Source organism: Eschrichtius robustus, chromosome 10, assembly GCF_028021215.1.
Source record: "Eschrichtius robustus isolate mEscRob2 chromosome 10, mEscRob2.pri, whole genome shotgun sequence".
NCBI classification, from domain to species: domain Eukaryota; kingdom Metazoa; phylum Chordata; class Mammalia; order Artiodactyla; family Eschrichtiidae; genus Eschrichtius; species Eschrichtius robustus.
Window position 1 is genome coordinate 23647061 of NC_090833.1, and position 23738 is coordinate 23670798.

The window sequence follows — 23738 nt, forward strand, 5'->3', positions numbered from 1 at the left end:
TTGCATCACAAATATCAGATACTCAATACAGCTAAGGATCTTATAAAAAGAAATCTGAGTTTAATTTGGCTAGGACGTCAAAGTACCTGGAGGTTTCCTAATCACTGGGGTGTAGCAGCTAATATTTCAACATTTTCTTCATCGTCTTATAGAATTTGCTTATCATTCATATAAAAAGTAATGATACTCCATTTTGTGGAGTTACTATATAGCCCTAACTATTGCAATTAGGAAATATATTAGTCAAATATACAAGTATCAAGATGATTGCATTGCAAAATTTGTTTCGACAAGAGACCAGTGAATCTGTCTAAATAATTCATATCCCATTGCATGAGAATAAGCATTCAAAGACTATTTGATAATGAGAATTATAGCTTAATAAATATGAAATAAAATTCTAATGCTTTTCCATTTAACTTTGCACTGAGAATAATTTTTCTTAGAGCACATCTGGAATTTTGAAAAATGCTAAAATAAATAGCAATTCCTGACATATTTCTTAATATTTTCTACTTCAAGGAACTACGAATCATCACTGTGGCACATCTCCACATGGTCCAAATTTTCCAGAGCCCATGAAAATATACTTAAGAGTAAAAGAGACAGTGATGATAGTAACTGACATCTTTCTAGACAAATTATTTCATTTGGAGGAAACAGTGTCCTGGAGAAAGCATGGTTATGGAGACAGTGCTGGGGTTCAATCGGGCTCCCCCACTCAGAGTCTCCCTGTTCTTGGGCAGATTACTTCATCTCACCAGTTTGTTTCCTCACCTGTAGGACGGGGAGAGTAGTATCTACTATGTGGTCATTATTGAGGGGATGTATTTAAAGGCACATATTGGACGCTGAACGAAAATGATGACTATTATTGAGGATGGACACGGGGATGACATGGCTGCTATGCTGCCATCAGGAAGCTGGCTGAGTCTCCACCAAGAGCTCACGGGGGAACTATAACCTCAATGAATTTACTACCATCCAGGAGTGAGGCTGCCAAGCTCCAAACAATGATCACAGGGAAGATGACTCACATTATTTAAGGTCAGTCAACAGTTAACTGATTTAAGGTAGAACATATTCATTTCTTGCGCCTGAAGTGATCATCTCTCTCAATCAGGCACCACCCTCCTTATATTAAAATAACTCTATTTTGTGGAGGATGGACTCAGAACAAAGAGAGGCAGACTCATGAGGGAAGTGTCACCTGCATCACGGTGAGGCCAGTGACTGTCCTCACCTTACTGCAGACGCCACCCTCCCCAGAGCAGAGACACTCGGGACCTCCCAGAGCTGGGGTCTCTCTCCAGGGTAGCACCCAATAAACCACCTTTGCAACCTCTGAGCTTCCCTTTTTCGTTGCTCAAGGCTAGTGGTCCACCCTTACTACAGAGGTCTTCCCCAGCAAGAGAAATTATAATGCACTGGTCTCCACTTATTAAATTTCCATCATTTCCAATCCTTTCTCCCCAGGCATAGCAAGGTAACCTTGGTGAAAGTGCTGGGTGTTCCCTTAAATAGTCAATCTCATCAACTGTGTGAGAATTTTAGCAGGATAACCATAGAGAACTACCTTATTCCCTTGTTTCTAAGCCTTTGAAGGAATCTCACTGCTTCCCCATGCAATACTAAGTCATCTGTACTGTTGTTTCTGTTGATTGGATGGATGGATGGATGGATGAAAAATGGACAGATGGAATATGAAAAGAATATTATAACACTGGACTGGATCAGCAATGAATGAATCCTTGGTATCTTATTTGACACCCAGAAAGATGAAAGGTAAGACAAAAGAAACTTTTGCCTTATGATCAAAGACAAAATGTCTTATGATCTTCTGACATACATTTATTGCCTGACTTTTGATTCAAGGAATGCAGAAGCAAAGGACCGCATTGAGCTGAAAGAGGAGGGAGTCTGTCTAGTCAAAAACAGCCTCTCATTCTTTCACTCTTCTTGTTCAAAAGTTCACCTTTTAAGCAAGAATTTGATGAGGTTTAACACATTTTGGTCTCTTATAAGGAGTGAGTTGACTATACTCTGAGCCAGAGATCCAGCTCTGTCCAGATTGACCTTGAACAATTCACTCGGTTCTATTAAGTGTGTTTAAGCCCCGCCTCTCTGTAAGAAGAGGATGCTTACTTTAGCCTTCAATCCTCCCGCAGGAATGCGGTAAGGAAAGAGTAGTGGCAGACAGGGTACATGCAAGCTTCCTACAAAGAAAGGTCCATAAATGGATTTACATGATGAGCAGAAAGAAACAGGCAATATTCTCAGTATCGTGCTGCCACTCTTCCTTTAAAACACCTTTCTCTAGTTCAAGTTAATGGTGAACTGATAAATATGTGAAGCAGATTTAGGTCATGCTGCTATTTATTTTTTTATTTTAATAGATCTTTATTAGAGTGTAATTGCTTCACAATACTGTGTTAATTTCTGTTGCACAACAAAGTGAATCAGCCATATGCATACACATGTCCCTACATCCCCTCATGCTGCTATTTAAAATCAGGAACTCGCTTGCTGATAATTTTATTCTGAGGATTCATTCAGCACAACTCCGTCTTCTAGAAAAGAATGGGAAATGCAACCGTAAAGGTTCATCTTGTTAAAAAATAATCCACACCCAGCATCACCTGGAGAGTCAGCCCCACCTTCCCAACTAGCCCTCTGAGCGATGCAATTTCTGTACATGTAATGTCAGGTGTGAGCATGAGAGGGTTTTTCTAAAAAAGCCCAGGAGCAGTGAAAAGCAAGCAGCAACTCCCAGCTGGCCACTGGACACACTATTCTCTGAGCCTGCAGAAATCAACATTCTGCAACCACTGGAGTCCTTGTGACAGTGACAGAGCTTTCTCCTGGGTTGTCATCAATTATGATGCTTAAGTGCATTATGTTTTAAAGAAAAATAAATAAATAAGCATCTCTCTCTCTCTCTCTCTCTCATGGTGCAATGGAAACCAATCAAGTCAAACCATTTCAATACTGTCTTTGACAGTGTTCTAACAGGACACTTTCAAAATTGTTAAAGTAGAAAGAAAACACATGAATAACCTGAAGTGCACAGCACTGCTCATTTATCAGACGATACTGCTCTTATCTCCCTCTTCTCCAGATCAAGAAAGAAAAGATTAATATTTTTAATTTAATAAAGAGCATGTTAAATGTATCTTTGGGAACCTCTGTATACACACACACACACACACACACACACACAGCATCTATGTACTGGAGACACAGCCCTGGAACACTGCCTCACCCACCATGTGGAAATTCTCCTCCAATTTCTATATATAACCACCACGGTTCACAGGCACACACACCCCCAACCCATCCACAGGCACCTATCAGCTCATCATGCTTGCAGAAACTGGAATGCTGTAACAATGCCCTGAATTTGAGAAATTCACAAGCCCAGAGATGGTTTCCTGACAATGAAAAAGGGCTGGTGCAGCCCACGGCAGCACCTTCACACCAGGGCAGGCTCTGCCCAGCTCTCTGGCGTGTGATCTGCATGTCTAATAACGGAACAGGTTTGTGGGATCAGCCGCTTACCTTGGAATGCTGCAGCAGAAGTATCTGCTCGTCCAGCTCTTGGCGCTTGCCTTCTATTTCCGTCTGCCTCTTTCTTTTTTCCTTGAAAATAAAAAGAGAGAGAGAGAGGCTGTAAGAGTGGGTGGGTGTTGGCTCCAGGAATTTGAAGGTAGGAAGCAGCAGCAGCTGTACACATCTGTAGAGACCCTTCCAGAGATGCTGGGCACACACACCGTTGTCACCTGCCCCTCCGTGTCTGGGTGTGTTGTAAGCAGCAGCCTTCTCTTAACATGTCTGCTGTGGGCTCGGTGAGTGGGAGAAATTCTCTTCACTCAGCCAAGCTGCAACAATTTAATCCAGAAGAAAAGGCAGCTTCTACACACACACACACACACGCACACACGCACGCACACACACACAGTCATGTTCTGTGCAGTATTAATTTAGAGACAAAGAATAAAAATATCTCAATTGTGAAGACAGAGGTTGTTATCAACTGCAAAGATGATAGAATAAATGGGGAAATTCTGGGGTTAGATTCCTGTTATCAAAATCCTACATATAAATAATGCAATGCAATTTCAAATTTTATAGGACAAATCATCCAGTTGAACCTACCAAACAATGCAAATTAGATGGGTGATCTTTGTTAAAGTTCATCTTGGAGGGAGCACTTCAGGTTGGGAGGGCTTGCTGAGGTTATGGTAAATGTGAAGTCTAGACTTGGTCTGCCTGGGTCCACCTCCCAGCTTTTCTATTTGCTACTTGTATGACCTCTGACGAATTCTTTTACCTCCCTGGATCTAAGTCTTCTCTCGCATAAAGAGGAGATAAGAATTGTACCTAAACCATATGGCTGGGGCACGGATTAAATGAGATGATATATGTAAAGGACCTAGAACAATGACCTGGCACACAGTAAATGCTGAATAAACATTATTTGCCATTACACTTACTGTCACATGTTTACTTCTAGGCAATGCCTAGAAACTGGTTTTAAGGGATGTATTTCCCTTTTATTCAGAGCATAACTGTTCCATTGGAGTGTATGCTTAGTATTTTTCTTCTCTATACATCTCCAATATATATAATAAATATCACATAAAAGTGATTAATTGAAGAATAGAAAGGACTGCCCTTATGATAGCTTACTTGTTCAATGTTTTGTTTCCAAAGTGCATAAGGGGGTGGTTTATTGAGACATTTACTGCAATGGATTATTTCCCTTTACTCACATATGCAGGGGAAACTTGTGGGACAAGACATAATGGCATTTTACACTACAACAGCCAAATCCTGGAGAAGACAATAAGGTAAAAGCCTGGTTGCTCTGCTCTGTGTTAAGGGAAGCTTTTATTTTATGTAGTTGCTATGTTTCTGGGGATGTGCTTGTACCACTGCTATTCAAATCAACATAGTAATAAGTTATGTTATAACCAAGTTATTCTGTGTAATGCACAGACTTTTAAGAAATAGTAGCTTATAATCTCAAGCCACTGGGACATAATATCCAAGTCAGGGACATAACCTCCCTGGCAAAGTGAGGCCTGAGGACATTTTAGGAACTTACTATTTACCAAAGAACTCCAATCAATGGTGCATCACTGATGCTGCTAATCCCAGAGGATGCCCAAGAACACACAATATATGGCAGCAGATGGGAAAAGTGAGGACCAGTGAGGAGAGCCCACCCATCCAGCATCTCAAAGGAATATAAGTAAGTGCAGCCACTACGGAAAACAGTCTGGAGGTTCCTCAGAAAACCAAAAATAGAATTATCATATGAATCCCACTCCTGGGCATGTACCTGGACAAAACTATAATTCAAAAAGATACACACACCCCGAAGTTCATAGCTGCACTATTCACAATAGCCAAAACGTGGAAACAACCTAGATGTCCATCAACAGATGAAAGGATAAAGAAGATATGGTACATATATACAATGGAATACTATTCAGCCATAAAAAAGAATGAAATGATGCCATTTGCAGCAACATGGGTAGACCTAGAGATTATCATACTAAGTGAAGTAAGTCAGAAAGAGAAAGACAAACACCATATGTTATCACTTATATGTAGAATCTAAAATACGGTACAAATGAACTTATCTGCAAAACAGAAACAGACTCACAGACATAAAGAACAGACTTGTGGTTGCCAAGGGGGAGGGAGGTGGGGGAGGGAAGTATTGGGAGTTTGGGATTAGCAGATGCAAACTATTATATATAGAATGGATAAACAACAAGGTCCTACTGTATAGCACAGAGAACTATATTCAATATCCTGTGATAAACCATGATGGAAAAGAATATTAAAAAAAGAATGTCTATATGCGTATAATTGAGTCACTTTGCTGTACAGCAGAGATTATAACAACACTGCAAATCAACTATACTTCAATAAAAAAATAAATAAATAAAAATTTTAAAAGGTGCCAATGACAAAGCAAGGACCTCCAGAACCAGCCACTATCTCTTTATTCTAGAATTTCTCAACAGTAGGTTTACTGGACTTTATCTTTCATTCCCACGGTCTATCAGGGTACGGAGTTGTCCTATATTTAAATCCAGAATCAAAACATAGTATGTCGGGGACTTCCCTGGTGGCACAGTGGTTAAGAATCTGCCTGCCAATGCAGGGGACACAGGTTCGAGCCCTGGTCCAGGAAGATCCCACATGCTGAGAAGCAACTAAGCCCGTGCGCCACAACTACTGAGCCTGCGCCCTAGAGCCCACGAGCCACAACTACTGGGCCTGCGTGCCACAACTACTGAAGCCTGCATGCCTAGAGCCCATGCTCTGCAACAAGAGAAGCCACCGCAATGAGAAACCCACATACCGCAACGAAGAGTAGCCCCCGCTCGCCACAACTAGAGAAAGTTCGCGCGCAGCAACGAAGACCCAACACAGCAATTAATTAATTTTTAAAAAAAGAATAAAAAAAAAAAACATAGTATGTCACAGGTACAGGATGCTGATGACTCAATAGTTCCATCCATGTTAATTGAGTGCTGTGTGTGCTACAGACTGAATGTTTGTGTTCTCCCCAAAATTCGTATTTTGAAACTTAATCCCCAAGGTGATAATGGTTTTAGGAGGTGGGACTTTTGGGAGGTGATTAGGTCATGAGGGTGGAGCTCATGAATGAGATCAGTGCTCTCATAAAGAGACCCCGGAGAGCTCTTTCACCCCTTCCACGATGTGAGGACACACCAGCAAAGACAGCTGCCTGTGAACCAGGTGCAGGCCCCCACTAGACACCAAATCGGTGGGTGCCTTGATCTTAGACTTCTTAGAACTGTGAGAAAAAAATTTCGGTTGTTTATAAGCCACCCAGTCTGTGGTATTTCATTAGAGAAGACTGAATGGACAAAGACAATGTTCTAATTACAGATCTGGTCATTTGCAAACCCTTCCTAGGCTTTCCCACTTCTGAGCCTTTGTTCACATAAAGTTCTCACTCTGCACATTGCCCTCCATCATACTGGTGAACCATGCCTTGAACAGAAGAAATATCACCAGATGGTACAAGCGGGGAATCTTTATATGAGTAGACTCATTGGTGGTCACTGTGAACAGATATGATCGTGAAAGATGCAGGTTTTAAGTTAGTTCTTTAAGGAACTAACTAAGGTAGGAATTAGGTAGATACAGATTAATGGGCAGCACATTCCAAGGAATGTGTGAGTAAGGGTAGAAATACACTGCATATTCCAGGGACAATGAGGAGAGAAATAAAACTCAGGTGCAGGGATTGCCTTTAGGAATAGAGATCGATGATTCAAAAGACTGGCTAGGACTAGACCTCTGAGGGCCTTGGGTGCCAGGCCAAGAAGCTTGGATTTTATTACATGGACAATGTAACCTCATTGTAGGGTGCTAAGCAAAAGAGTAATACGGTGAAATGGCATCTTAGGAACATTATCTGGCACTGGTACATAGGATGGATTGATAGGAATTGGGATACATTTCCTATAAATGGCCAGATAGTAAACATTCTAGGTTTTGTGGGAAAGTCTCTGTTGCAACTACTCAATGCTGCCATTGCAGTACAAAAACAGCTGTAGACAATCTATAAATAAATGAGCGTGTCTGTGCTCTAATGAGCCTTCATTGACAAACACAGGTGGGGGCCAGATTTAGCCCATCTTCATAGTCTGCTGACCTCTGGATGAAAAGATCATTAAATGCCTTAGAAGTCCTACACTGTTGGTGGGAATGTAAATTGGTGCAGCCACTATGGAGAACAGTCTGGAGGTTCCTCAAAAAACTAAAAATAGAGTCACCATATGATCCAGCAATCCCACTCCTGGGCATGTATCCAGACAAAACTATCATTTGAAAAGATACATGCACCCCAGTGTTCACAGCACCACTACTTACAATAGCCGAGACATGGAAACAATCTAAACGTCTACTGACAGATGAACGGATAAAGAAGATGTGCTGTGTCTGTACATATACAATGGAATATATATATATATATATATATATAAATATATATATATGTACAATAGAATACTACTCAGCCATAAAAAAGAATGAAATAATGCCATTTGCAGAAACATGGATGGACCTAGAGATTATCATACTAAGTGAAGCCAGAAAGAGAAAGACAAATACGATATGATATCACTTATATGTGGAATCTGAAGTATGACACAAATGCACTTATTCACCAAGCAGAAACAGACACACAGACATAGAGCAAAGACTTGTGGTTGCCGGGGGGAGGGGTAATGGGGGAGGGATGGATTGCCACGATGTGGGGTGGGGGAGTTTGGGGTTAGCAGATGCAAACTGTTATACATAGAATGGATAGACAACAAGGTCCTACTGTATAGCACAGGGAAATATACTCAATATCCTGTGATAAACCATAATGGAAAAGAATATGAAAAAGAATATATATATATATACACACACATATATATATAGCTGAATCACTTTGCTGTACACCAGAAATTAACATTACACTGTAAATCAACTATACCTCAGTAAAAAATACATTTTAAAAATGTCTTAGGAGGATGCAACATTCACCCTGGGGTATGGTGGGCATGGATGAACTAACAAGCCCATCCTAGCTCAGAGCTGTTCCAATCAGATTGGGAAGAAAAGGACAATACAAATAGAATTGATGAGGCTCAGGACTAATAGGATCTAGAGGGTGGGGCAATATGGTATCTTGGCTTTGAGCCACACAGAGAGTGCTGGTGCAGGAACGGGCAACAGTGGGAAAGCGGTGCTTTCCCATTTATTCTGTATTCATATCTCCCCTGAGGAAACTCCATATTGGGTTGAAGCTAGAAATCAAAGAGTTGTTAACATATGCAGCCAGGCATCAGTATCAGCATGTTCTCATCTGTGTTCTATCTGATGAAGACTCTGGGCTTAGCCCTGTCACAAGGACACTTTTGCATCTATGGCTATTGTGGGATTCTTTATGTCCCCTTCCACAGTGATGGAGTTAGGTCTTGAAATCACTCCTGACTGGACAAGAGGTAAGATGTGCAATCAGCCTGTGTACAGAGTTAGATATGAGTCATAGTACAGCAAGTTCGAGGGGGCCACCGTTGGCTTCCTGATGCTTGCTTGCTTGGTCCAGGCCATGCTCCTCACTGGCGAGCTTGCTGCTTCCCAGACTTCTCCTTCCCTTAATCAAGGCAAAATCACTAGCTCTTGGGTTCTCTTCTAACTCCTTCTCAAATGTCTAAATGTAGACATTTAGCCTACATGATTTTCTTTACTCTGATCAACTATACAACCTACACAATATCAGTATAGATAACTAGCAGATCTATATTTTCAGCCTAGATCTCTCCTTTGAGCTCCAGGTTCCTCTATCCAACTGCCAAATGTTCATATCCAGTGCCTCAAACCTAACCCTTGAGTCATCCTCTCGGCCATCCCTCCTCCCCTACTCTCACATCTGTTCCTTCTGTGTTCCTCATCTCAGAAAATGACATGACCCAAGTTGGAAACCTGATTTATTCTAGACACTCCACTGTCTTAAAAGACCAAGTCCTGATAATACTGTTCGTCATTTTCCACGCCTTCTACCTCCCCACTAGAACCTTTATTACAACCTTAATATTCCCTCCTTTATCTTCCCACCCCCCCACGTAGACTACTCTACATCAGTATCTTTCGCATGCTGTAGTGCTGAACTGTTTATACCCTCTTTCCATCTGGATTACTGCAGTGGTTTCCTCACTAGTCTTCCTGCCTCTGAGGCTTGGCTCTGAGCAAGTCACCCTCTGCTTTAGTGATATTCTAAAATGGAAATCTGACTACTTCCATCCCTGGCCTAAAATCCCAGAAATGTCTCTCATTGCCTACAGTGCAAATAGTAAGTTCCTTCCCATGGCCAAGAGGGCCCTCTGTATCTCACAGTTTAATCTCAAGCCATGACCCCCCCCTAATCATATGCTCTAGCCTCAACGCATGATCTGAAGTGTCCTGATCTGCCAGGTGGGTTCATGCCTTCCTGGTTTTGCTCTTACTGCTTCCTCTAACGATAATGGATTTCCCTCACTCCTTCATCTAATGAAAACCTTTTTCTCTTTGACAACACAGCTTAAATATCCATAAAGCTAGAGCAACCACCTGCCCAGTCTTTCTTCCATCAGAGAACCCACATACCCTCACTATAAATGGTGGTGGAAATGCCAGTTATGATTAGTCACATGTAGCCCGACTCATTCCTGCCACCAGGACTTGTGTGTGATACAGGTTAGGACAATCAAACTACCTTATCTCGTTGCAGTAGGGACTGGTCCAAGGAGCAGCTAAAGGACCAAAGCAGAACCAATAAGAGACATTTCTAGGAATAGACACATGAATACTGGGAGAGAAAAGCTCCCTTTTCACTAAGGTTAAGCTGGGATAATGTCTATCTGAGTGGCAATTTTCCCAAGCCACATGGAAGAAACACATCCATGCTGGAGAAAGGTTAACCCGCAGAGAGAAGCAGAGCTGGAAGACAGAGAAAGGAGGATCCAAGTGAGATTGTTTGAGTCCCAGATCTAGTTATGCATGAAGCCAGAACCATCCGTGGGCTTCCTAAATTATATACACTCATAATCTCCCTTCTGCTTAAGCTAGTTTGAGTGGTGTTTCTGTCACTTGCAGCTCAAAGAGTTCTGACAAGTACAGAAGACTTCTCTGCTCCCTCCAAAGAGAATTCATCACCCCTTCCTTCTTTCTTCCCTTGATGGGCTGTGGATCTTTCTACATTAGTACCTTGAGCACTTTAGGACTTTATGCACTTAACAGTTTACACATCTTCTCCCTCTACCAAACTATGGGCATCTTGAGGACAAGGATCTTGGCTCACGCATCTCCAAAGTCTAGACTGTTGCATGGTAGAGACATGTAACAGACACTCAGTAAGAATCTTTGAATGAGATACTTGTTCTCCTCCCACCATGTTCCTGTTTGTCCAGATCCCTCACTCAAATGCATCATGAATTTGCACTCATGATTTCAATGGCAGTAAAATACCTCACTGAAAACACATTAGCCGTCAGTCCACAAAACCAGAAGTATCTTTCTGTTGAAGATGCAGCCCATACGGAATAAACCTTTATGGCTTTGCACAGAAGACAAGAGTTGAAAAATCTCATTCTGGGAAAGAATCATGGAAAGCTCACTCTGGGGAGAAAGGCTGGGGGAAGTAGAAATTCCAGGGAAAGCATAACGAGCTGACAGTAGCAAACTATTCAGGGGGAATGTGCCTCAAGAGACAACTGGAAAGAAGTGATCTCAATCCATTAGGAAGATTTCCAGATACTTCCACGATCTGGGAGGCCTAGCAAGCCACTTTCATCATCTTTCTGTGGATTATGTATTTTCCTGGCAAGTATTTTCTGGAAGTATTGCAACATTATGAAACTGTCAACTCTTAGTGTAGTAAGGCGCCACCATATAGAGCGGAGGACACTGTTCGAAGGCGGTTAGTAAGTATGCCGGGAAGACAGGTATTAGAAGTAGCTAGGAAGCCCATGTCCACCTTGGTGCAGCTGCAGGCAGACTCCCTCTTCTCTCCTGCTGCCTGCGCTGCAACCCAGACTTTGGGGAATGCAAGGGAGTGGCTGGGGGAGGGGTCCCTACTGAGTCTGTGAGAAACAGTGAGAGAAGGAAGAAGCTGAGCAGGGAAGGCTGTGAGAAGCAAAGAGACGGTGCCTCCTTTCCTCTGCTGAGGTCCACTCTGACTTGGGCTGATACCTAGAGCCCCAGGGTGCAGCAGTGGGAAGGAACCGGAAGACCTCCTCAAGGCACTATTGTCACTGAGACATCCCAGAATTTAGATGAGAGGGGGAAAAAGAAAATATGTTATGGATGGACCTAGAGATTATCATACTAAGCGAAGTAAGTCAGAAAGAGAAAGACAAATATCATATGATAGCACTTACATGGGAAATCTAAAATATGACACAAATGAACTTATCTACAAAACAGAAACAGACTCATGGTCATAGAGAACAGACTTGTGGTTGCCAAGGGCGGGGGGTGGGGGGGTGGGGGAGGGAAGTATTGGGAATTTGGGATTAGCAGATGCAAACTAGTATACATAGGATACATAAACAACAGGGTCCTACTGTATAGCACAGGGAGCTATACTCAATATCCTGTGATAAATCATAATGGAAAAGAATATGAAAAAGAATGTGTGTATATATATATATATATACATACATACATATACATATATATAACTGGGTCACTTGGCTGTATAGCAGACATTAACACAACATTGTAAATCAACTATACTTCAACAAAAATTTTTTAAAAAAGAAAATATGTTAAAATTGAAATGTTACAACATCTCCTCCTCCTATTGCTAGATAAAGGAAATTTTGTGTCGACTTCTCCCATTGTGAGCTTAAGGCAATTGTGTGTCCCTCCCCATCACACAGGCCTGTATGTGACTTTGGGCCAGCTGGTCCCTAGGCTTTGGCAATGCAGCACCAGAGAAAGAAGTAGAGTGCTGGAGAAGTGCACAAACAAGACTGTTTTAAGTAGTTTGCACTTGGAAAGGGAATGGGGGATATGCTAGATACAGGGGGAAACTGAAGATGGAGAAAAGGAGAGATGGGATGACAAACAAAGAACTGCAAGGGGTGGGGACAGTTTTGAAATTCAAGAATTTAAAAATAAAGGGGCTGAGATATTAAGACCAAAAGACCAGGGAGAAAGAATCTTCAGATATTTTATTGTCACTTATGAAATGAATCCCCTTTGACATTCTCCAAAAGATGCCAGTAAGGATACGGGACTTTTGTCTACTACACTGTTTCTTTGAACATGACTTCATGCTAAAACTGGATCACCAGAGTGCCAGGCTTTACATAGGTTACACTAAGAAGGAAGGTGACGTTTCGAGAACTAAACTGTGGAAAGTCAACTTGCAAATGGGGACCCAATGAGCTTTTTCTATTAAGGAATCAGAATGTCATGTCAGTCATGGTTTGATTATAATTCCCTGTTTAATGCTGCTGTAGAACCAATGCCATTTATATGTCTGAGGAAACAAAAGGAAGACGGTCAGTCTGAAAACTGAGAACCTGAGTGACCAGGTATAAAACAATCAAAGAGGTGCCCACTCAGCTTAGTCCAATTGCCTGTCCAGCTAACTTGAATGCTGAATTTGCTCAGCAAGACACATCCCCATTAGAGATCAGTTATCTGATCTCAATGCCATTAGATATTAAGACCCTCTCTCCTGGCTCTGACTTCAAGGTCACCCATTATGATTTTGATTATATTCAGGCTTTGAAAGTAGTTACCTAAATGGAGAGATAACACTTGTTAAGCTCCCTGCAATGTCCATCCACTATAAAGTAAATAAACTGGCACTTGGGTTTGTAGTTGAGTGTACTAAAAACTAAGTTCGTATGTAGTTTTCTGATCTTACAAAATTAAGTAACAGAATCTAGAGCCAGTTTAAAAGGCTTGGTCAAAAGGACAAGTAAATTAGATTTCCTGTAATCACACTATTCTGCCTCGCCATGCACCCATCCAACCCTCAACATCACCACGTGGAGTAGAGAATTCTACAGCTATATTCATTCCTCATTGCTTAGTTTAGATCAGCATTTCCACGTAGGTAAATTCCCTTTTATTCACCTGACTACTTGGCCTTGAGCTTGCCATCTTTTGGTAAAAGAGGGAAGTGCTTGCTTTGTATTGTTTTTAACAGAAATTATAAAGTCAACAGAAAGAATTTTAAATAGGAAAAGAAGACATTGATTAGTTCAAACTTCACGACTGGTTTTTGAAAGGATAATTTAACACCTAAAATCTTAAGAAACACCATATAGAGTTTGGATGTAAAATTGTTACTAATTACACCTAACAGTTAATATTGCTAGTCTGTTACTGCCAAGTCAAATGCATAACACAGGAGAGTTTCAGCTTAAAGTCTTTAGTAGATACTTTATAATTCATATGAATTATATCTTAAGGCTATTTTTATGGTCTGCCCATACTGTTACTCTTTAAATAATTGTTTAAACATATAGCTATATTTTTGCTTTCATGGTCATAATATCAAACTGTTTGCTAGGAGTGCTTCCCTTTAGCAGTCTTCTCTGGAGATCAAGAAGGAAAGTAGTCTGATACGGCTCTCATCAGAAAGTAAGATCTACTTCTTGGTACCATATTGACAAGCCCACTATGGTGGGAAAAAATGAGCACTCTCTGTAAAAGGAGAATGGTTGAGAGCTCTGAGGAAGTCCCAAATGCCAGAAATTACATAATCAGATTCACCTGCAGAAGGTAGTCTCCCTATCACCACCCTCAACGAATTGTGATATTCCCACCATGAAGCCACATGAGCACTGAACTGGGACTCAGGACACCTGCCTTCATATGGACGCTTCGCCACTAACCCCTCAGTGACTCAGACTAGTCCCTTATTGTTTCTGGGCCTTAGATTCGGCATGTAATATGAGCAAGTTGGACCAGCTTCGCTCTACGGTTCCGCCTATCTCTAGGATTCTGCAATGCTAAGGAGAGCAACTTCATGTGCTAGACAACCTACAAAATGCGAGAAAATATTTGCAGATGATGTGGCTGACAAGGGGTTAATATCCAAACTATACGAAAAGCTCATAGAACTCAATATCAAAAAAACAAACAATCCAATCATAAAATGGGCAGAAGACCTAAATAAACATTTCTCCAAATAAGACATACAGATGGCCAACAGACACATGAAAAGATGCTCAACATCACTAATCTTTAGAGAAATGCAAGTCAAAACCACAACGAAGTATCACCTCACACTGGTCAGAATGGCCATCATCAAAAATCTACAAACAATAAATGCTAGAGAGGGTGTGGAGAAAAGGAAACCCTCTTGCACTGTTGGTGGGACTGTAAATTGATACAGCCACTATGGAGAACAGTATGGAGGTTCCTTAAAAAACTAAAAATAGAACTACCATATGACCCAGCAATCCCACTACTGGGCATATACCCTGAGAAAACCATAGTTCAAAAAGAGTCATGTACCACAATGGTCATTGCAGCACTATTTACAATAGCCAGGACATGGAAGCAACCTAAGTGTCCATTGACAGATGAACGGATAAAGAAGATGTGGCACGTATATATATAATGGAATATTACTCAGCCATAAAAAGGAACGAAACTGAGTTATACGCAGTGAGGTGGATGGACCTAGAGACTGTCATACAGAGTGAAGTAAGTCAGAAAGAGAAAAACAAATACTGTATGCTAACACATACATATGGAATCTAAAAAAAACAGTACTGATGAAACTAGTGGCAGGGCAGGAATAAAGACTCAGACATAGAGAACGAACTTGAGGACACAGTGGGGAAGGGGAAGCTGGGACGAAGTGAGAGAGTAGCATGGACATATATACACTACCAAATGTAAAATAGATAGCTAGTGGGGAGTTGCTGCATAGCCCAGGGAGATCATCTCGATGCTTTTTGATGACCTAGAGGGGTGGGGTAGGGAGGGTGGGAGGGAGGCTCAAGAGGGAGGGGATATGGGGATATATGTATACATATAGCTGATTTACTTTGTTGTACAGCAGAAACTAACACAATTTTGTAAAGCAATTATACTCCAATAAAGATATTAAAAAAAAAAGAATGAAATATTGCCCTTTGCAGCAACATGGATGGATCTAGAGAATATCATACTAAGTGAAGTAAGTCAGCCAGAGAAAAACAAATACTATATGACTCAATTATATGTGGAATCTAAAAAATAATACAAATTAATCTATACAAAACAGAACCAGATGCACATAGAAAACAAACTTATGGTTACCAAAGGGGGAAGGTGGGGGGAGGAATAAATTAGGAATTTGGGAGTTACATATACACACTACTATATATAAAATAGATAAAAACAAGGACCTACTGTATAGCACAGGGAACTATACTCAATATTTTGTAATAACCTATAATGGAAAAGAATCTGAAAAGAATATATATATATCTGGATCATTTTGCCGTACACCTGAAACTAACACAGTATTGTAAATCAACTATACATCTATAAAAAATAAATTTAAAAAATGATGATAACAATAATAGCAACTAAGTTTATTGACTGCTTGCTATGGGCCAGGCATTGTTCTAAGGATTCCCCTTCAGTTAATCCTCAGAACACTTTGAGGTAGGTACCTTTAATATCCCTGATTTTATGGATAAGAAAAGTCAAGGCTAGTCTAGGGTGAGTAAACTTGTTCAAGGTCATGAGCCAAGAGGTAGCCAAGTAGGGGTTGAAACTGAGAGTCTGACTCCAGAGCACTTTATCATGGACAGAGATGTGTTCTGGCTGTTAAGATTTCTTTAGCTTTGAGTGAAGTCCACACAGGACACATGAAACATATTATCTTGCCACCTTCACACTCGAGTGCCAAAACTTCCCAGAACAAATGAGCTGTTGAAAATGCAAAACACTCTGATGTCAAATCCCTCCACTCTTAAAACAAGAAGCCTCCTACAAAATCCAGGAGCATTTCCCAATCCAAAACAAATAGGTCGAGGCTGGGTTGGAACCTTCATCAATGCCTGGTGAACCAATATATTCGTTTACTTTAATTTCCAGGGAAGACATTTCCAGGTGACTAAATGATATGATAAGGAGAGAAAATGCTAAATATTTCTCTCCCATTTGGACTTTTCATTGCAGAGGGACTACTTCCAATGAGGCAGCAGCTGGGAAAGCTCTCAATTTACCATGTTGGGCTCATAAGTGGAGACAACTCTCTAAATCCAGTCTTCTCGATATCAGAATATATCTCCCTAAAATTAGATGACAGGAAGAGTAAGGAGCAGAGGTGCCCATTAAGTTGATGGTCCAATCCTAGGAAACATGCTGCAAGGCCTAGAGGAAAGGTCCCTCGGCAGGAAGCAGGAACAGACACTGCCCGGACCTTGCAATAAGCAGCTTTCCCACTGGCTCCTTGCAGGTCTCAGAGCAGCAGCCCACAGGACAGTAGAGGGGCTGGGGCGAACCTGAACATGGCCGTGATGGTTGGAAATGCAAAACAAAATAGGGTGCACAAAAATAGAAAGAGAACAGGATGTGCAGCATTCTGATAACAACAAAGGACCCCGAACTCCAAAAGATTAGCATAATTCCAGAGACAGACACACCTTTTATGACTTTGGCCAATCACGTTTTTGTTTGTTTCTTTAGATGCCAACACCAGGAGAGAATATCTATATCTATATCACCCAGATAAACACAGCATTTAAAAATATAATATAAATCAAACTAATAGATGTGTATGGTAGGAAAATTCAGACAATACACAAAGAAGTAAAATGAACAGCTGAATCACCCTTCACCCCACCCCCATCAATTTCTTTCCTTTGGGTCTTATATGTATCCTACTTGGGAAAAAATATGAATATACCAAACTATTATCCATATGGATCTTTTATTCTTTACATAAAAGCAATCATACTATAGAGTTTCTGCTTTTCAGCTTACTTTCTTCTTACCTAGTGATGTATCTTTGAGATTTTTCTATGCCATTTTTCACATGGAGTCCCCCCTCACTCTCTGTAACTGCCGCATGGTAGTTCACAGATGGCCATTAACTTATTTTACAGGTCTGCTGCTGATAGATTATTTGGGCGGTTCCTAGTGTTTTACTTGTTATTATAAACAGGGCTGCAATGAATCTTCCTCTACGTACGTGTACTTTCATGACAATATCCATAGGATACATTTCCAGAAGTAGAACTGCTGGGTCAAAGGATTTGAGCACTTAAAACTTTAATAGGGCCAAACTGCCCTCCCCCAAACATTTTCTCTGTGTTTTAAATGATATAAATCTGATTTGAAAATAAGATTCAAGCAACTCATAAGAGTTTTGATGGTTTTTTTCCCCCCTTATTAGCCATATCCTTAGTGACCCCAAAGAATTTTAAGCGAAAGAAAATATTTACCACCTTGTTAATAACTGTAAGCTGTTCTTAAAACATACTCGGGTGATCTGTCCTCACCACAGACTATTACTCTGTGTTTTCAGGTTTAAAAAATGATGATTTTTTACCTTATGAACAGAAGTCTATTAGGACTCCATCAGTTTTTTAGAAGGAATCAAATTTGTACCTCTTTTCCTTGCACTGTTCATGTTAGAGTTATCGCATAGCTAAGTTGTGCCCATTTGTCCATCATGAAAGAGGGTCTATTCCTTCTGCTGTTGTTGCCATTCTCCATGGTTTAAAAGTACAAAATTTTCCATCCACCAAGATAACTTCTGGATGGACTCAAGCAATGTAAAAACTGAAAACATGAGAAAATAGAGTGACTCTCTTACTTTAGGATGCGAAAGGACTTCAAAAACATAAAGTATAGAAAGAAACCACAGAGAACAAAACTGATAAATTTCATTACATAACACTTAAAACTTTGCTTTTTATGGTACCAACCATACATAACAACTCAAAGGAAAGTGGCAATCTGGGAAAAAAATATTTGCAACATATATGTCAAAAGGCTAAGACCTGTCATAAATAAAGGGTTCTTATAAATCAATATGATTTATAAAGAAAAATATAAACACTTCAATATAGAAAAAAAGAACAAAATATAGGGAAAATTTTCAACATTATTAATAACCAAAGAAATGCAAATTAAGCACTGAGGTGTCACTTCCACCTGTGAAAGGTATTCTACCCCCAACAAGTGTATTTTAAAATATCATGTGTTCTGTGTTGGGGAGAGTGTGGATAAAAAAGACCCTCTCTTCAATCTCTGTCAGAATTATAACTAATAATTATAAAAGTACGACTCTACTGGAATTATAAATTGTCTTTCCAGAAGGCTATTTCAAAAGTTTTGATCGACTTTATCAGAAAGAGTTTATCCAGAGAAAATTACCTTCAATATGTTCAAAGATTTTTGTAAAGAATATTCAATACAGAGCTATATGCAACATCAAAAAAAACCCAAACAGCAAATAATTGGTTAAATAAGATGGCATCTTATAAACCATCCAATGACTTCCTTTTTCACTTGGAATAAAATCAAAGCAAGCCCATCCATGGTCCATTGCCTGCCTTTCTCTTGCCCCTCATCTTGTCCCTTTCTCCACCTCCTCACTTCGCACCCCAGCCACACTGGCCTTAACCAGACATCTGCCATGAGAAAGGCATTGAGGGCAGGCAGGCAGGTTGGGATCTCACTAAGTCTGGCTCAGAATCAAGTGGAACTTTGCTTTCCTTTGTCAGTATCCTCCGGAGTTATAGCTGTAGTCGGGGGGCAACATTCAAGATCTCTGGCTATTAATACCATGTCAGGAGGAGCTTCAAGATGGTGTAAGAGTAAGACGCGGAGATCACCTTCCTCCCCACAAATACATCAGAAATACATCTACACGTGGAACAACTCCTACAGAACACCCACTGAACGCTGGCAGAAGACCTCAGACCTCCCAAAAGGCAAGAAACTCCCCACGTACCTGGGTAGGGCAAAAGAAAAAAGAAAAAACAGAGACAAAAAAATAGGGATGGGACCTGCACCCGTGGGAGGGAGCCGTGAAGGAGGAAAGGTTTCCACATACTAGGAAGCCCCTTCGCGGGCGGAGACTGCGGGGGGTGGAGGGGGGAAGCTTCGGAGCCACGGAGGAGAGCGCAGCCACAGGGGTGCAGAGGGCAAAGCAGAGAGATTCCCGCACAGAGGATCGGTGCCGACCAGCACTCACCAGCCCGAGAGGCTTGTCTGCTCCCCCGCCGGGGCGGGTGGGGGCTGGGAGCTGAGGCTCGGGCTTCGGAGGTCAGATCCCAGGGAGAGGACTGGGGTTGGCGGCATGAACACAGCCTGAAGGGGGCTAGTGCACCACAGCTGGCCGGGAGGGAGTCCGGGAAAAAGTCTGCAGCTGCCGAAGAGACAGGAGACTTTTTCTTGCCTCTTTGTTTCCTGGTGCGCAAGGAGAGGGGATTAAGAGCGCCACTTAAAGGAGCTCCAGAGACGGGCGTGAGCCGCGGCTATCAGCGCGGACACCAGAGACGGGCATGAGACGCTAAGGCTGCTGCTGCCACCACCAAGAAGCCTGTGTGCGATCACAGGTCACTATCCACACCTCCCCTCCCGGGAGCCTGTGCAGCCCGCCACTGCCAGGGTCCCGTGATCCAGGGACAACTTCCCCGGGAGAACGCACGGCGTGCCTCAGGCTGGTGCAACGTCACGCCGGCCTCTGCCACCGCAGGCTCGCCCCGCATCTGTACCCCTCCCTCCCCCCGTCCTGAGTGAGCCACAGCCCCCGAATCAGCTGCTCCTTTAACCCCGTCCTGTCTGAGCGAAGAACAGACGCCCTCAGGCGACCTACACGCAGAGGCGGGGCCAAATCCAAAGCTGAACCCTGGGAGCTGTGCGAACAAAGACGACAAAGGGAAATCTCTCCCAGCTGCCTCAGGAGCAGCAGATTAAATCTCCACAATCAACTTGATGTACCTGCATCTGTGGAACACCTGAATAGACAATGAATCATCCCAAATTGAGGAGGTGGACTTTGGGAGCAAAGGTATATATATATTTTTTCCCTTTTTCTCTTTTTCTCAGTGTGTATGTGTATGCTTCTGTGTGTGATTTTGTCTGTATAGCTTTGCTTTTACCATTTCTCCTAGGGTTCTGTCTGTCTGGTTTTTTTTTTTTTAATTACTTAAAAAATTTTTTTCTTAATAATTATTTTTTATTTTTTATATTAATAACTTTATTTTATTTTACTTTATTTTATTTTATTTTATCTTCTTTCTTTCTTTCTTTCTTTCTTTTTCTACCTTTTATTCTGAGCCACGTGGAGGATAGGCTCTTGGTGCTCCAGCCAGGCGTCAGGGCTGTGCCACTGAGGTGGGAGAGCCAAGTTAAGGACACTGGTCCACAAGAGACCTCCCAGCTCCACATAATATCAAATGGTGAAAATCTCCCGGAGCTCTCCATCTCAATGCCAAGACCCAGCTCCGCTCAATGACCAACAAGCTACAGTGCTGGACACCCTATGCCAAACAACTAGCAAGACAGGAACACAACAACACCACCCATTAGCAGAGAGGCTGCCTAAAATAATAATAAGGTCACAGACACCCCGAAACAGACCACCAGACGTGGACCTGCCCACAAGAAAGACAGGATCCAGCCTCATCCACCAGAACACAGGCACTAGTCCCCTCCACCAGGAAACCTACACAACCCACTGAACCAACCTTAGCCACTGGGGAGAGACACCAAAAAAAACGGAAACTACGAATGTAGAGCCTGCGAAAAGGAGACCCCAAACACAGTAAGTTAAGCAAAATGAGAAGACAGAGAAACACACAGCAGATGAAGGAGCAAGGCAAAAACCCACCAGGCCTAACAAATGAAGAGGAAAGAGGCAGTCTACCTGAAAAAGAATTCAGAATAATGATAGTAGAGATGATCCAAAATCTTGGAAAGAGAATGGAGAAAATACAAGAAACGTTTAACAAGGACCTAGAAGAACTAAAGAGCAAACAAACAGTGATGAACAACACAATAAATGAAATTAAAAATTCTCTAGAAGGGATCAATAGCAGAATAACTGAGGCAGAAGAAAGGATAAGTGACCTGGAAGATAAAATAGTGGAAATAACTACTGCAGAGCAGAATAAAGAAAAAAGAATGAAAAGAATTGAGGACAGTCTCAGAGACCTCTGGGACAACAATAAACGCACCAACATTCGAATTATAGGGGTCCCAGAAGAAGAAGAGAAAAAGGGACTGATAAAATATTTGAAGAGACAATAGTTGAAAACTTCCCTAATATGGGAAAGGAAATAGTTAATCAAGTCCAGGAAGCACAGAGAGTCCCATTCAGGATAAATCCAAGGAGAAATGCACCAAGACACATATTAATCAAACTATCAAAAATTAAATACAAAGAACAAATATTAAAAGCAGCAAGGGAAAAACAACAAATAACACATAAGGGAATCCCCATAAGGTTAACAGCTGATCTTTCAGCAGAAACTCTGCAAGCCAGAAGGCAGTGGAAGGACATATTTAAAGTGATGAAGGAGAAAAACCTACAACCAAGATTACTCTACCCAGCAAGGATCTCATTCAGATTTGATGGAGAAATTAACACCTTTACAGACAAGCAAAAGCTGAGAGAGTTCAGCACCACCAAACCAGCTTTACAACAAATGCTAAAGGAACTTCTCTAGGCAAGAAACACAAGAGAAGGAAAACACCTACAATAACAAACCCAAAACATTTAAGAAAATGGGAATAGGAACATACATAACGATAATTACCTTAAATGTAAATGGATTAAATGCTCCAACCAAAAGACATAGACTGGCTGAATGAATACAAAAACAAGACCCATATATATGCTGTCTACAAGAGACCCACTTCAGACCTAAGGACACATACAGACTGAAAGTGAGGGGATGGAAAAAGATATTCCATGCAAATGGAAATCAAAAGAAAGCTGGAGTAGCAATTCTCATATCAGACAAAATAGACTTTAAAACAAAGACTATTACAAGAGACAAAGAAGGATACTACATAATGATCAAGGGATCAATCCAAGAAGAAGATATAACAATTGTAAATATTTATGCACCCAACATAGCAGCACCTCAATACATAAGGCAAATGTTAACAGCCATAAAAGGGGAAATCAACAGTAACACAATCATAGTAGGGGACTTTAACACCCCACTTTCACCAATGGACAGATCATCCAAAATGAAAATAAATAAGGAAACACAAGCTTTAAATGATACATTAAACAAGATGGACTTCACTGATATTTATAGGACATTCCACCCAAAAACAACAGAATACACATTCTTCTCAAGTGCTCATGGAACATTCTCCAGGATAGATCATATCTTGGGTCACAAATCAAGCCTTCGTAAATTTAAGAAAATTGAAATCATATCAAGTATCTTTTCCTACCACAATGCTATGAGACTAGATATCAATTACAGGAAAAAATCTGTAAGAAATACAAACATATGGAGGCTAAACAACACACTACTTAATAACCAAGAGATCACTAAAGAAATCAAAGAGGAAATCAAAAAGTACCTAGAAACAAATGACAGTGAAAACACAATGACTCAAAACCTATGGGATGCAGCAAAAGCAGTTCTAAAAGGGAAGTTTATAGCAATACAATCCTACCTTAAGAAACAAGAAACATCTCAAATAAACAACCTAACCTTACACCTAAAGCAATTAGAGAAAGAAGAACAAAAAAACCCCAAAGTTAGCAGAAGGAAAGAAATCATAAAGATCAGATCAGAAATAAATGAAAAGAAATGAATGAAACAATAGCAAAGATCAATAAATCTAAAATTTGGTTCTTTGAGAAGATAAACAAAATTGATAAACCATTAGCCAGACTCATCAAGAAAAAAAGGGAGAAGACTCAAATCAATAGAATTAGAAATGAAAAAGGAGAAGTAACAACTGACACTGCAGAAATACAAAGGATCATGAGAGATTACTACAAGCAACTGTATGCCAATAAAATGGACAACCTGGAAGAAATGGACAAATTCTTAGAAATGCACAACCTTCTGAGACTGAACCAGGAAGAAATAAAAATATGAACAGACCAATCACAAGCACTGAAATTGAAACTGTGATTAAAAATCTTCCAACAAACAAAAGCCCAGGAATTTGCTTCACAGGCGAATTCTATCAAACAGAGAAGAATA

At 41.0% G+C, this 23738-nt stretch overlaps 1 protein-coding gene across 7 annotated transcripts in view; it reads right to left on the reverse strand.

Annotated features, from left to right (window-relative positions):
• Nucleotides 1–23738, reverse strand: part of PALM2AKAP2 (PALM2 and AKAP2 fusion) — a 489254-nt gene that overhangs the window by 263100 nt on the left and 202416 nt on the right. For all 7 annotated transcript variants that reach the window (XM_068553888.1, XM_068553885.1, XM_068553886.1 and 4 more), the window contains one exon: nucleotides 3559–3639. In XM_068553888.1, the coding sequence (XP_068409989.1) occupies nucleotides 3559–3639 (81 nt within the window). The remainder of the gene's footprint in view (nucleotides 1–3558; nucleotides 3640–23738) is intronic.